The sequence below is a fragment of the Miscanthus floridulus genome, chromosome 19 (genome assembly GCF_019320115.1).
Source record: "Miscanthus floridulus cultivar M001 chromosome 19, ASM1932011v1, whole genome shotgun sequence".
In the NCBI taxonomy this organism is placed as follows: Eukaryota; Viridiplantae; Streptophyta; class Magnoliopsida; order Poales; family Poaceae; genus Miscanthus; species Miscanthus floridulus.
Window position 1 is genome coordinate 98,071,774 of NC_089598.1, and position 15,703 is coordinate 98,087,476.

The following is a 15,703-nucleotide window of genomic DNA, read 5'->3' on the forward strand; positions in this document are numbered from 1 at the left end:
CAAGTTGTGGGCGCCCAACCCCTGGCCGTCCCCAACCCTAGGTCGAGTCTTAGACTATAAACACAGTCGCCGCCGCTGCTACACAATTGGGTTTTGTTTAGAGTTTAGTTTTCCCTCGAGAAACTGAATCGTTCATTGTAACTGTGGTGACAAATCCTTTTACAGTGATCCAGGGCCCCCGTTCTTGATCTCCTCCACTGTGTCGATTAGTCCTTTGGAACCGAGTTCTTGAACCCTCTATTGATATTCGCGTCATTCATATTTGTAATTTCAGATTGCGTGTTTTACCTTCTTGCTTGTGCTCTTCGATTCGCTTGCAGGAAAAGCCTTCTTGGCGAGGTCACTCAAGTTGTGCTTGGTTGATAACCAACGGAGCGGTGGTGTAACGGTTGCAGGGTTCGAATCGTGTCTGATTTGAAGCCGGATCGCCAACGTCGAGATCTCCACAAATCGAACTTACCGGCTACCTCTCGGAAGATCGGGCCTGTACTCATCAGATTGACGACTAAGCAGCACTCCCTCGTATTCAATTTAGGCATAGGAATTAAAGAGTTATACTCGGAAATCATATAATTATATTAGCCATTGAATCATGTAAAAAAAGCCTAGATTAAGGATGAAATTTTCATGATTTCAAGTAGTTCGTGCTTTGGCGGCAGGGGACTATAGGCCATGAAAACCCAAAAAAACGAAGTAGGAGTGCAGGGCCCGACATTTATGGCATAATTAAGGTGTTGAATTGCAGACGCCAATGACTACTTTCCTCTAGAAAAATGACTATATATAGTCAGGGCTATAATAAATGGCCTAAGAACTTGCTACTCTCAGGGGTAAGTCAGTCTTTGAGAACCTTATCAAGGTGTATAAATAAAAACACCAGAAAGGGTGAACTCATTCTACTTACGTAGTACTAGTATGTTTCTTCTCTCTTGTCTCCACCACCAATGCAGGATCCGTTAATCACCAACATCTATGTAACAATGTGTTGTTGGCTAGTTTGTCAATTTGGGCATGAGAGGTGTTGGGACACGAAGAGCTACACATGGTAGATGTGATGGTGCAATCCAGGAGACTGCCTCTACTTAGGACTAGCCTAGAGCCACTGGTAGCTGTACTACTGCTTCACAGTGTTGTAGTGCCACTTACAGAGTTACAACCGGTATATGATGTCCTTCTCGTCTCTGCCTTCTGTGTATGCTAGCGAGGACTAATTAGCGATGCCATCTGGGACACCGCGGGTGATCCATCCCCGTACCCGCAAATGACCCATCACCGACAGGGCGTGGGTAACGAATGGGTAATAGGGTAAGAGAGGGAGAGGGACTCTGTGCACATCTGTGGACTCGTTGCGCCTCCGCCTTTGTAACCTGTGATACTATTACCATACCTAAGAGTCCAGAGGAACAATGAACGCAAAATGGGTCTGTCAGGAGGCAAAACTCAGAAATATTCGAGCCAGAGTGGATCAATGTGCCTGTGTGCGTGTGTGGCTCTGTGAGCCGTAGGTGTGCCTGTGAACGCTCATTTGGGGGTATCAGGAAACTGTACAAACTTTACTCTAAACTCCTCTAAACATTCCAGTTTGGAACCCCAGATCCAATGATCCAATCCTCTGTTCTATAATATTCTCCAATTCCTAGTCCCTGCTGCGTGCTAACAGATGCTACCGCTCATACCCATGACGCCGACGGACGATAAATGCCGATGGAGCCTTCTGCTTGGCCCCGTGGGCTGCGGCGTCTCCGGTCGGCGCTCCAGCCGCACGAGCATGGACGATGGCTCCGCGGACGATGCACCCCCTCGACAGTATTTGGGTAGATTAAAGGTAATCGTGTACTATTTGGTTATGGCTTGTAGATATATAATAACAAGCAGGATTATTTCTCAGTTTATGCTTTCGGATTGCATCGTCTTCATTGATGACTAAGCACTACTCCCTTATGTCTCCAAGTCTTCATTGATGACTAAGCACTACTCCCTTATGTCTCCAAGCTAGGCTTCAAGTTAGGCACGGGAATTAAAGAGCTGTACCTGGAAATCAGAATGTGACTATCCTATCCCAGATAATTTATGTTAGCTCTTGAGACATCACACATGTATGTAAGAATGAAATTAAGAAGCAAGCATTAGGAGTGTAGGGCCCCGGCATTGACGGCATAATAAGGTTTCGATCGACAGGCGTCAATGACTGCTTGTCTACTTCCCTCTAGCGAACCCCGCTATAAATGGTCTAAGAACGTCCTGCACTTAGGGGGTAAGTCTGTCTTTGAGAACCTTCTCAGGTGTATAAAGACTTTGGAAAGGGTGAACTCATTCTACTTACGTGCTAGTGTGTTTCTTCTCTCCACCACCAATGCTCCGTTAGTTCCTTATTCACCACCCTCTATGTAACAATGTGTTGCTGGCTAGTTTGACAATTTGGGCATGAGAGATGTTGGGACAAGAAGAGCTACTGGTGGTAGTGGTTATCCTGCCATCAAAGGGGCTGACTCTACTAATGCCAGTCGTGCTACTGCAAGACAGTGCTATAACTCCACTTTCTCGTCTGCCGTGTACAAGAGCGATCTCGTCTCCGTGTACATGAGCGGAAGCCGCCTCGTGCACAAGACACAAGAGCGAAGCCTAATGCAAGTCTGCCCCCCTGGAAAAATAACGAAGACATGCTTTGGCTGAGCGAAGCCTAATGCAAGTCTGCCCCCTGGAAAAATAATGAAGACATGTTTTGGCTGAGCAGTATAACAAAACGAAGACATGGTTTGGCTGAGCAGTATAACAAAACGGAAACAACAGTATAACAAAACGAAGACATTGTTTGGCTGATCAGTATAACAAAACGGAAACAACGGATCAGCTTGTTAGGAGTAGGTAAACACGAACAAAACCTGAGCTGTAAATACCCCAAAACATGTGTGTGCTAGGGATGCAAGCAAGCACATTTTGTCCTAAGACTTCCAAATAAGCCATTTTAAAGTGGGCAACTTACTTAAATAACGTGGCCTAAACAAACAGAACGGGCACAAAACCTATGTGAAGACTTGGAATAAATGGGCACTTGGGATGGTCAGTAATCTTCAGCACAGAAAATTGGGAAAATTTAGATTCTCACTTGAGTGCGGGCAAGGCCAACAGAGTGACTTTCCATTCCTAGTTGGGATCATGTAAAACTCAAGGAACAGAGAGATTTAAATGCAAGAAACTTGTCTTGTGGCATCCATTACAGAATATGTCATCATTATTATCACGAAACCATCAGTACCATAGCTTGCAGATGAGAGGCTGAAACATCTTCGGATCAAGCAACCAACTGCAACATTGCGAAACACAGAACACAATAGGTAGCACTGTTACAATCGCATATAGTGAAGCATAACACAGAGAAGGTGGCCAGGCTCATTTCTTTCCACTTTTCTTGAGACCCGAGCCTCCAATTGCGCCTTTCTGTGCCTTGGCCTTCAGCTCCTTCAGTGCCTGTTGGTGCAAAAACCATACAATAAATGGCTGCAAATTAGGATCCTCCACCCAAGCAGAATAGAAAAAGATACCAGATAAAATTGACCACAATGTCTCACCTTTTCCTCATCTTTCTTCTTCTGCAAATAAGCAAGATCACTCTGCACAGAAAGGATACCAGAATAATGTCAAGTAGAGATCAGTTGTGGACTGATCACTGAAGCTGGCTCAAATTACACCTTCTACTAATTGCTCACTAACTAGTTCTCCAAGTAAGAAGGAATTGCTCATAATTTTGAAGGCATGACCATCGTCTAAGTCAGATGCTCATTCACCCTCCCTCATTAATATGGGGTAAGACAACATTCATCAAAATACTCAAGGCATTCATCTATGTTGAACTAGACAACCATACGAACATGCTCATTCCATCCTCCCTCATTAATGTGGTAAGACAGCCATTCATCAAAATAATACCTAAGGTATTCATCTATGTTGAACTAGACAACCACACAAACATATAAAACAACCACTCGCATAGCTACCTCTGTACCATTACATTTACTCCGAGGTTCGGAGATGCCAATTCAAAGCAATTTAGTTCTGAAAACTATATTCCAAAACAATTGGTTAATGGACTGTAAAAAACAATTGATTAATGTTTCAGAGAAGGGCGGGCCTGGTGCAAGCGGTAGAGTCTTACCGCCTGTGACCGGAAGGTCCCAGGTTCGAGTCGCGGTCTCCTCACATTGCACAGGCGAGGGTAAAGCTTGCCACTAACACCCTTCCCCAGACCCCGCACAGAGCGAGAGCTCTCTGCACTGGGTACGCCACCTTTAATGTTTCAGAGGAAGTTCGGGCCAGTAGTTGGAATACGGAAAGTCATGAATAGATCCAGCTACCAGCGTTTTACAGCACGACATAAGAAAAAAGATGGTCACTTGCAGATTTTTGAAGCTATCCTAGCTGTTTTACATGATGAATCCACTATCGTGCACATCTGCTAAAAATACGTCAAGAGCACATCTTACATGACAGCCCAATTATCACAAGTTCTGACACCCCACATACCATTCGCCAAATTCCCCTTCTGCAGGATTTTAACTACGAAGTACGAACTAAGCACGAAACATGAACCGATCTAAAACACGAAGACGGGCTCCACCAGTCAACCGCCCACACCCTATGGTTAGGCGTTTCACAGACGCAGATCGCTATTCGGGGCAATGAACCAATCGAGCAACGAAACGGGAAGAAAGTCCAACGCGTAGCAGCATACCTCATCGTAATCCTTCTTGTCAACCTTGGGCGCCTTCAGCGGCTTGGCCTTCCCTCCTGGAAAGCAAAACCCAGCCGTCGTGTCAGAACCCTCGAGAACGAAAAAAAAAACCAACCAATCGACACCAAACAACAACCCGATCCCACCCGATCGCAGAAGAGGGAAGGGAGGAAACGACGAGACGAACGCACCTTGCTTCGACATGGCCGGCGGGGGCGGATCGGCGGGCGAGGGGACGAAACCCTAGACTGGCGAGCGCCGCGACGGCCAGTAGGTGGGGAAAGGCAAGCGGGGAATCGGGTGCGCGTGGGCGAGAGCGAGGGGAGACGGGCGAGTGATATGCACGGAGGCTGCGTGAATATGCACGGAGGCTGCGTGCATGAGACGCGACGCCAGCCCGTGGGAATCTTTCGGTCGGGGGAACCCGGGCCGGGCCTTTTCTAGTATGGGCTTTTGAGCCATGGATGGTAGAGTCGGCCTGTGTGTTGTATAATGGGCTGAGAAGGATCTCTTGGTCGTGGCATGAGCTCTTTCGGCCCATAATGTGCTGTTCTGTGTACCGTTGGGTTTCCTTTTCTGCGTGCGTGTGGAGTGCAGGCAAGAAATTGCTTGCTGTTGTCCAAACCAAAGTCCAAAGGTGATCTTCATTCAGCATTGATCATGTGACTATTGTATACTTATCCAAAGTTTTTCCATACTTCCATTTTGGACGTCCCTTCACCGTACGTGGACGGTACACCGTACATGTATATCTATCCAATCCAAGTACACCCATCCCTGATCTTGTATTTTTGTTGATGAGGAAGCCGGTACGAAACCTCCAAAGAAACAAGTCGACGGAAAACCAACCCCCAGACTGCTGGCCTGATGCTAGACTACGCGGCAGTACGCAGGCCGCGCGAGGGGTGCCACGCCACGCGGAGCAGAAGCAACACGGACGCCGAAATGGAGACGCGAGGGGGTGACGGAATGGGCGGGCTGCACGGCGCACGCAGAGGCAGAGGTGCAGGCCCCGAGATAGGGTGGCGTGGGCGGCGTGGTGGTTCAGCAGCAGCCCCAGGATGAACGATGGCTGCGCGTTCCTTGTCCGTAGTACAACGGCGCGGCCGGCCGGCGGGCACGGTGGGCGCCCTCCGGACCAGTACCAGTGCCGCAGCCACCGCCACCCGTTTGCGTCGTGCATCTGACTTCTGACGGCTCAAGCCTTGCATGCGTCGCCGGCTCCGGCTTCCTTCCCTCCCTGCTCCCGTGTATATATCACCCTCCTGTGAAGCTCTGACCAAGAGCCATCGCCGTCAAGCATTCCGTATACATCTGAAGCCTGCATTTCGGCTGTCTGGCGGCGCTCTCGAGGAGTCTGCATCTTCGTTGCCAATTGGCGACGCCTCCATCCAGCAGCGACATTGCCAGTAGCCATCGCTAGCTCATGGTGAGTGTCTGGCTGGCATCTTCGCGCTGTGTCTTCTTGGCTGCTGACGACGCTAACGCGTTTCCTTGTTTGACCCTCGTGTGCTCGTGCAGGCCCTGCTCCAGCTGTTCCTGAGGCCGGTGGTTCGGTTCGCGGCGCGCGTGGCGGCCGGCGGGCCGGCTGTCGCGGCGGCGACGATCCTGCACCGCGCCGGCGCGCTGCCGAGGAACCGGGGCCTGGAGCGCCTCGTCCGGGACGACGCGCTCCGAGGCCGTGACGGCCGCGGCCAGGACTGCATCGCCAGCTTCGTCGTCGGCGTCATGCGCTGCCTCTGCTAGGAGGCGCAGCAAATGCTGGCCATGGACGACATGACATGCACGTAGGCCGTAGCAATGACATGTGCAGGTCGATGTATGTAGATTCGGTTGGCTAGCTAGAGCTAGAGAGAGGGGAAATGGACTCCATTGTTCGGAGGAAATTCACCTTGAAATTTGTAACAAGGAACTTTGCATTGCAATGCTAACCATTACCTTCTGCGCCACCTCTCAACTGAAGGCATTGCAGCTAAACGACAAAGTTTTAACAATCCGGCAAAATTACGTAGACAAAATTATTCAGTATTACGGATAGATGTAGGAATCAAGTGTACCTCTTGCAAAATATGGTTCTCACATGACAAACAAACGAACGAACAAAAAAGTGTACCTCCTGCAAATGACAAAAGAAAAGGACTACGGACGCCAGTACGGATGACTAGGAAAGTAAAAGTAATCTCCCTTGCATACGGCAGGGCTGTAAAATCCAGAATTCCAGATGTATGTAGTATGTACAAACGTACAGCACTCATACAAATCTAAGCAGTTGAAGAGAATGTATCCCTGAGAATTTATCATCATTTACACACATTCCATCATGAAGTGGTGAATTTATCAAACAAATAAAGAATAAGCAATGGAAAATCCCTATCAACTGTATTATATATCGTGTTAACCTGAAACCAGTGCTCCTATTCTACACAAACACTTGGTTCAAAGGAAAACCTATAACAAGAGCACTGTAAAAAAATCTAACAGAAAAAAGAGAGTAAAACACATACACAAATCTGTTTAATCTCTTATAGGAACTGCACATCAAAGAACGACTCAGTGGTTGTCTTGCAAGGAACTGTCAACAAAGGATCAACTCTTCAGCTGAAAGAACGTGTATACAAGCCAGAGTCCATCTTATGCGGTTATGCCACCTCAAGCCTTCCTCAGAGCCTTAACCCGAGCAGCCAATTCATCGAAGTCTGGCATTTTGGGGTGCACATGTGCACTCCTAGGACCATCTGGCTGAAGTGAGGTGGATCGAGAAGGAACCTTCGCATCTTCGCCCTGGCCAACATATTCAGGTGGTGGCGAGATAGCTCTACCTTGGGGATGCAAGGAAACCTTCTGCACAGCATCTATATGTGCTTCATTGTTGGTCGGGTCCGTACCTTTCTTCTTGCTATAGTGCATCAAAAGCTTGTCCATCATCCTTTCCTCCTCATCAAGGTCTCCTTTATGTCCGCTGTTGTGTCGCCTCTGTCCATTTGCATTTCGAGGCAAGAGATTACCGAAATCAATAGCAGTCTCATCTGCTTCAGGTTGCCTACGCTGCATCAACCTGCCATAGTCATTGTTGTGGTTTAAAGCTCCATTCCTCCTGCCTATGTGCTTTGATTGGCTACTTGGAGTTATTTGAGCATTTGTCCCACTACCAACATCATCAGTTCCATTACATTTCCGGTTCTGGTCATATTTAGCACCATTCTGCCTGCTTGAGTGGCTTCTGTGACTTTTGGATGTTTGGCTTGTGACCTTCTCATTGTTTGGCACCTCAACATTAGTATCAACAGGTGCTGTCAGCTTTGCAGCTCTCCTTCTAACAGAAACAGGTCGAAGCACATCTTTGTTCTCCAAGTGATCAATCTGTCCAGGGATGTTGGGCTTCCTGTAACCACTTGGAGTTTGCTTTTCAGGATCATCATTCACAGGTTGCATGTTAGATTTTCGTTTAACATAAGGAGGCAGCATAGTACCTGCCCTCTCTGGCACTCCTTGTCCTTTCTGCACTGGGTATCCCAAATCAGCTAAATGCTGCGGTTTATCATGCAAGAAACCATTGTTTCCTTTTTTTTCAGTAGGATTCTTCATGTTTGCAACATTCTGCTTAGTGTAAGGCGCCTTGTTTCTAGTGTTACCACTAAGAGGACTCACTGGACGTCCTTGATTGTCTGGGTGCTGAGCTCTTAGCCCTGAATCTACATGTCTACCATTGTTTTCAGGACCATCAGGCATGCGTGAACCATGAAGGACTTCGTTATTCTCTTTTTCAATATGGTAATCTCTCGCAGCCTCGTTTGGCTTGACATTTAGTCGAACAGTTTTGTTGCCTTCTGTTTCAGGAAATTTGACTGCACCAAATCCATTCTTAGGTAGGCCATTGAGATCAAGCTCCACTGCTTCCATCAGCTCCTTTTCCAAAGGGCGGACAGCTCTTCTGTTAAGCTTCTGAACATCTTTTTGGGTGTTTCTTCTGTTAGTGTCCACAGGAGACACTGGTTTCTGCAAATGTTCCTTCTCATCAGACACATCAGGTTGCTGCTTCCTTGAATTCTCATCAATTGTATGGTGTGCATCAGCAACAGCTTGAATATCTTTTTGGATCAACTGTACCTCCACTTTCTCAGTATGGTGTGCAGGTTCAGCATCATAGTTTCTTTTACATGGAACATCCTCAGTAACCTTCTGCTTGTTGGATGAAGCAGTTGCTAGTTCTACAGGCTTGATTGAGTAATTCTCAAGCATATCCTTATTTTTTCTTTCACATGGAGCATCACCATCGCACTTTGTCTTGTCGAATAAAGGCATTGCTAGTTCTGCTGGCTTCCTCGAACTCTTCTCAAGGATATCCTCTTGTTCTTCATATGGAGCATCCTCGACGCATCTCTGCTTGCTGGATAAAGGCATTGATAGTTGTGCTGCCTTCCTTGAACCCTTCTCAGGCATATCCTAAGGAAAAGTGGAAAACACATTACATGGTTTCAAGTTAAGGACACATTTTTGTTTGCCTACATCATAGTTCAGGTAATAAATTTGTTTTGAGAAAACAGTTAATAAATTTGTGGAGCACTTACATGTTCTGTTTCCGGTGTGGCCCATAACTTGAGTTGCAATTCCTTGGCATCAAAACTAACGGATAATTCTTCAGCAACACTTTGCATGACTTGGAACCTTTCCTCATTAGTGAACTCTGTACTGTCAAGTTTCCGAATGAACTGAAGACAGAAGGATTGAATTATAATACTGTGAATATGTAATGCAGAGGACCGCAAAAGCATAAAACAATTTGATAACAAGAAATTAGCATCATCTTGCGTACCTCCCTGCTAACAAAATGCTCAACGAAATTTCCATATCTCTCTGTGAATATGTGCCTTAAGTCACAAAGTTCAGGTAAATCTGGATACCTAGCAGCAGCAGATATGAGGGTTGACACAGCTTCCCTGAATTCTGGGGGGCATTCCCTGTTTGGAAAAGAAAAATGCAAAACAAATGTGTTAATTGTTTGAGCATCAAGACAACGCTTTTCTGTTTGCACTCTTGGCATACTACTAAAGGGTAGTTGGAAACTTGGAATTCACCAACTGAACTACGGCGAATACTTTTACTAACACCAAACATTAGCAGAAGTATTACAAATGCTAGTGCTACGAAACTAATGTCTTGATTGCTTAACAAAATGCACCGCAGCTGGCCCCGACAGACATGGGTTGGTATGCCATAAGGCTCATAACCAACACTCTTGCCCATTAACAATGTGTTTCGTAGATTAATTCCTCAATGTTACCATGATTGTTAGTAGTTGACAACAGAAATGAGGAAACAAAAAACAAACGTCAGTTGAGCTGATTATATTTACCTCTGCTTCTGAAGGCTTCCCAGTTGTTTCCCAATGTAATCACAGAACCCTTCAATCGTATCATAGCAAGAAGCATGGTTCAGCTCAACTATCAGGCCATCCATCTGCATTCCAAATAGCAATTAATGCCAGGAAACATAATACACTGCACCAAGTTAACACAGCTCGACCACCAACAGGTAAAATCCATCAATTAAACCCCTAGACAAGACTCCCGTACTCGCTTTTGCCCCAGAACAAAACCCATTCGCGATTCTAGAGCGATGCATACGCAACGTTGAACAACAGAGCGCCCGGCTGAAGAAAAGAAACATACCCTTCCGAAGGCGTGGGTGTCGAGGCCATTGGCTAGGAGGTCGGCAACGTCCTTCTTCAGGAACCGGATCATGGCGTGCTTCTTCCGCCGTATCGGAGCCATCCGTGTCCGGATGCATTTGAAGGCGTGCTTACTGCATCCGTCGTGGAACAGACAAACAAACCAAAGATTGGTTAAGCCCAACCCAAGAACAGAAGCCGCTTTTCTCGCTCAGGTTAAACAAACGCAACCAAATCGTCGCGACCATGGGGGGAGGGAAACCGCATTCAGCATCCCATCCCAGATAAATAAAAGCGAAGAAAAGGCAGAAAAAAAAAGGAATCCGGACCCAGCAAAGAAAATATCCATGAAACCAAAGAACCCGAGGAAAGAACGAATGAATCCCACTGGGACCGGGAACAGAGCAAGCCGAGAACCAAGAAACCTGACGAAGAAAAGGCAATCTTTCGGTACCATTTGTTATAGAACTTGGAGTTGAGCAAGCTGTCGAACATCTTGCCACTGCTCCGGCGACCTCCTCCCTCTCGTTTCCCCTGCGCGCTCCGACCAACAGGCGAAGCTGAGGTGCGGGAAGGAGGAGGCTTACGAGGGGAGGAGACGGTTGGGGGAGGCACGAACCACGAAGTGGAGAATGGAAATGGTGGTGGTGGTGGACAGACTCTGCAGGAGGACAAAACAGAACGGACGTGAGGCGAGCGAGCTGGTCGTGGCGGCTTGGCCGGCGACGCGAGGTCAGGCCAGGTGGAGGCGAGAGGGATTCGGACAGTCGCCGGCCGTCCGATTGGAGATCGACGAACGGGGATCGGGACGGCAACGGCAGAAGCGGAATAAAGCAACCGCCTTTCGAAATTCGTAGCCCTGCCCTTTCCTAAATCTTAGGAGTGGCCCGTTGCGGAATCCTTGCGAGCACCCTGCTGACTTTTTCAACAGTTTAGGAACTCGTATGTCGTATCTCATCATTGCCATGTTGGGTTATGTCGATGCTCATATACAAACATGATAAATATAGTAAGTTTCGAAAAGTTTTATTGGAAAACTTGTGTACTATGTGTATATGGATTTTGGTAGGTAATGTTAAGGTGTCAGGCATGACACGTGAGATACCTCTCGGTAAAATTTCATACTATCAGCCTGTTCATTTGGTTACGTTTGGCTTAAAAGTCATGACTTATTAGGCGGCGAACATTATTTTTTTCTCACATCAGATCAGTCAACAGTACTTTCAGCAAAATAAACACAAACGAACAAGGCTATAACTTTATGAGTAGCATTAACCCGTTGCGAAACATGCTGCTGCTTCGTAGAGAATCTCTGTTTCAAGTGGATAATGCTATAATAAAACCGTATACTTTACTAATATATTAATACAGTAAAACTAAAATTTAAAGGTTATATGGGTGCAAGTTGGATAATAGTACTGCTCCTGTACTGTACTCCGGCCTGCGCTTCTCTCTCTCTCAAAACTACAGTAAACAACAATGATTAACCTCCCGCATGGGAAAACAAAGTGATTACCGCAGATGGTTTCACGTGCTCTGCGAGACGGAGACGTCCAGCCAGGCCTCACCCTCATCATGCCTGCCTTTTCCCGTTGGACAGGCAAGGGGCGTGCAGAAAAGCTTCCGTTCTGGCATGGTACGCTGACGTCTATCACACTCTTCCACAAATCCACACGAACTGTAAGCCAACGTGATTTGGCTGGCTGATCTGATCCAGAGAGATTTCTCATTTCTTTCTTTTTTTTTTGATTGCGAGATTTCTCATTTCTGGTTTCAAGGTCAGCAGCAAATCAAAGTCCTGTTCGATTGTCTTATGAGCCATACTATTTCAACGAACAGACAGTGTTTTTCTCTCAAAACAAATCAGCGAACAGTATTTTTAGGCATGACTTTTCAGTAAAGCGAACGGGGCCCAAATTGATCGCTTTGGGCATGGACATGAGCTAATCTGCTATATTAAAATAAAATGTCACCAGCCAAACCTTAGGCCTAGTTTAGTTTCCAAAAAATTTCACCCCAAACTATCACATCGAATCTTACGGTACATGCATGGAGTATTAAATATAGACGAAAAAAAACTAATTGCACAGTTTGGTTGGAAATCACGAGACGAACGTTTTAAGACTAATTAGTCCATGATTAGCCATAAGTGCTACGGTAACTAACATGCGTTAATGATGGATTAATTAGGCTTAATAACTTCGTCTCGCAGTTTCCAGACAAACTATGTAATTAGTTTTTTTATTAGTATCCGAAAACTCCTTTCGACATCCCAAAACATCCGATGTGACATCAAACATTTTCATTTCGCGAACTAAACATACCTTATTTTTCTTCCTCAAATCTTGCACAGGTCAAGGCATGCCTGTCTGCCGTGACCATGACCAGGAATCTTGCTGCTGCTGCAGCAGAGCTATGGCAGCAGGACGTACAAGCTGAACGGAATCCGTGCCAGTAGTCGTAGCCGTTGACAAAGCCTTTTCCAGGCCTGGTTCACTTTGCAATTTTTTTTTGAATCCGATAAATAGTACTACTTTCGTCTTATTTGATAAATATTATCCGATCGTGGACCAACTAGGCTTAAAAAATTCATCTCGTGATTTTCAACTAAACTGTGTAATTAGTTATTTTTTTTATCTACATTTAATACTCCATGTAAGCGGCTAAAAATTGATGTGATGGAGAGAGTGAAAAAACTTGAAATTTAGATGGCATCTAAACAAGGCCCTAAAGAAAATAGTAATAGTAGAGGACTAGAGGGTAGGCACGTCAAAGAGAAGAAAAACCATTTCAACAAAGGAGAGAAGAAAATATCATTACAGAAAAGAAAAAGGAAAGATGCCGTGCCTGCCTGCCATTACAATCTCGAAGGAATATCGTGCCATACTGAAAAAAAAAAGAATACTGGCATAATCAATCCTTTTATACTCCATGCAAATGCAAGCGTAGGATGTTGTCGGTAGCAGACGTGGCGAGGACTGATAGGTTCTCTTCCCAAGTTGACCAGCAGAGCGGAGACATTGCCAGGTACTACTATTACCGACAGAAGTGGATTAAGATTAGCAGATGATCAATTAAGAACCAGAGATGCTTGTGCCGGCGAAGTGGAATTCCCAAGAATGCCATTTGGACCGTATGCATCGACGAAAGCATAGCAACATTGCTAGCTTGCACAGTCCTACGCAGCACTATTTATTTAAAACTCTCTACATTTTCTTTGCCATTCTGGACCGTCAACGGAATAAATATGGAGTATAAAATGTTCACAGATCACAGAGACCACATGTTTGTTTCACGATCGTTGATAAACCCCACCAAACCGACACCTCGGAAGAGCAACTCCAAGGGCAGGTTTGTTTCGGAAAGCATCACTGCTGCCCTCGCGCTAGAGCAAGCAGCCCACAAACGCGGCCCATCATCCGTTGCAGCGAGCGTGGCCCATAGTTGGAGCTAGGAGCGCGCGGGATTCTGTCTGCGTCCAGGTGAGTCATGAATTCCAAGCTGATGGCCGAGTTCACTGAGGAGGAGATAAAAGAGAGCTCTAGACTCCATTGGTGATCTAGAGGCTCCCGGACCTGATGGTCTTCCATCGGTCTTCTACAAACATTTTTGGGATGTGGTCGGTGAAAAGCTAACGCGGGAGGTGATGCACGTGTTGAATGGAGGGCTTATACCAGAGGGTTGGAATGAAACGACCATTGCTTTGATTCCCAAGGTAGAAAAGCCAGAGAAGGTAACTGAGCTAATGTGGTCTAAGATTGTATCCAAAGTCTTGTCTTGTCGCCTTCGGGATGTGCCGCCGGATATAATCACTCCGAACCAAAGTGCTTTTGTTCCCGGCCGGTTGATTTCAGATAACATTCTTATTGCTTATAAGATCACTCACTACCTGATGAATAAAAGAGAGGGTGACATTGGTTATGCAGCGATCAAAATAGATATGAGTAAGGCCTATGATAGGGTTGAGTGGCACTTTCTTCGTAACATGATGGTGAAAATAGGAAAAATGGGGTTTTGTGAGCAGTGGATTAATTTAATTATGGAATGTGTGACATCAGTGGGCTATCGTATTAAGGTGAATGGAGAATTGTCAGAGGGGTTTAAACCTGAAAGAGGTCTACGTCAGGGAGACCCTTTGTCACCATATTTGTTCCTCATTTGTGCAGAAGGTTTTTCTGCATTATTGCAGCAAGCAGAGCAGGAAGGAAATATTGTGGGAGTGAAAGTTTGTCAGAGAGCACCTAGTGTTTCACATCTTTTGTTTGCCGATGACTCCTTGTCCTTGATACTGATTCGTGCAACGGAGGGTGACGCCAAACAGCTACAAGACATCCTGATCTCTATGGATATTGCTCAGGACAGATGATTAATAAGACTAAATTGGTGGTCCTCTTTAGCCGGAATACTAATCCACACGGGAAGAAAGAGGTGTGTGATTTGCTACAGATTACAAAAGAAACAATGAATGAACGGTATCTGGGACTCCCGGTATAGGTAAAAGGTCCTTGTTTGATTTTGGTAATTGAGTGACAATCTAGGTGGACTAATTGTGTTTAATATGAGATACACATGTGATTAGTCCATAAGTACATCATGTGTGAGCAACCTTTGCCATGGAGGTGAAATGGCTTGGAGATGTTGCAGAGCTCACACATGTGATGAAGGAGCTCATTGCATATGAGACATGACATGGAGTCATGTGATAAAGGTGGAGAAGATCAAGACAAGACTTGGCTCCATGGACCGGTTGCAAGTGTGAAGGGCAAGTTGAGTGATGACTTGGTGCCGATGGACCGAAGCAACGGTGAAGAGCAAGTGAAGTCAAGATCGATGAACCAATACGGCCACGTGATGATATGAAGTGGATCATATCATTTGGTGATTGGATGGTGCATGTGTTGCATCAAGAATGGAGGAGATGGAATAAAATGCGCAAGGCAAAGGTATAATTTGGGGGCATTAGGAGGAAAATGCAAACTAGTCTGGACTACTGTCTGTCGTCCGACATCTCTGGGCGGCCTAGGTGTTTTGGATCTCAGGTTCTTTGGGCTGGCCCTCAGGCTACGTTGGGAATGGCTAAGCAGAGTTGAGCCTGATCGCTGCTGGGCTACACTGCCGGCACGTGCTGAGAAGAATGTAGTCGCAATGACAGACGTCAGCATGACTGTGATCATCGGCGATGAGGCCTCAGCAAAACTGTGGACGGACAATTGGTCCAATGTTGGTTCGCTATGCTCATTTGCGCCTCAGTTGTTCGCTGCCATCTCACCGAGAGGAAAGAAGATGTCTCTAACGATGGTCTCTTC

At 46.1% G+C, this 15,703-nt stretch overlaps 1 protein-coding gene and 1 long non-coding RNA gene across 2 annotated transcripts; both read right to left on the minus strand.

Annotated features, from left to right (window-relative positions):
• Positions 1 to 3,165: 3,165 nt before the first annotated feature.
• LOC136528087 (uncharacterized) lies at positions 3,166 to 5,078 on the minus strand. The gene is made up of 4 exons (XR_010776984.1): positions 4,921 to 5,078; positions 4,730 to 4,785; positions 3,570 to 3,611; positions 3,166 to 3,468 (listed from the first exon to the last, which is right to left on the minus strand). It is a non-coding gene; the product is annotated as an uncharacterized lncRNA (long non-coding RNA).
• A 2,055-nt stretch (positions 5,079 to 7,133) lies between these two features.
• Positions 7,134 to 11,022, minus strand: LOC136529570 (uncharacterized). Its single transcript, XM_066522648.1, has 6 exons — positions 10,852 to 11,022; positions 10,399 to 10,531; positions 10,083 to 10,186; positions 9,543 to 9,687; positions 9,298 to 9,438; positions 7,134 to 9,172 (listed from the first exon to the last, which is right to left on the minus strand). The coding sequence occupies exons 1-6, from the start codon at positions 10,890 to 10,892 to the stop codon at positions 7,379 to 7,381; spliced, it is 2,358 nt and encodes a 785-aa protein (XP_066378745.1). The 5' UTR covers positions 10,893 to 11,022; the 3' UTR covers positions 7,134 to 7,378.
• Between the last annotated feature and the right edge of the window lie 4,681 nt (positions 11,023 to 15,703).

Excerpts from the sequence above, each read along its gene's own strand:
- LOC136529570 (XM_066522648.1), bottom strand. The coding sequence starts at position 10,892 with ATGTTCGACAGCTTGCTCAACTCCAAGTTCTATAACAAATG. Across the intron at positions 9,688-10,082 it reads GGAAGCCTTCAGAAGCAGAG|GGAATGCCCCCCAGAATTCA; the intron begins GTAAATATAATC and ends TTTTCCAAACAG. Across the intron at positions 9,439-9,542 it reads AGCATTTTGTTAGCAGGGAG|TTCATTCGGAAACTTGACAG; the intron begins GTACGCAAGATG and ends TTCTGTCTTCAG.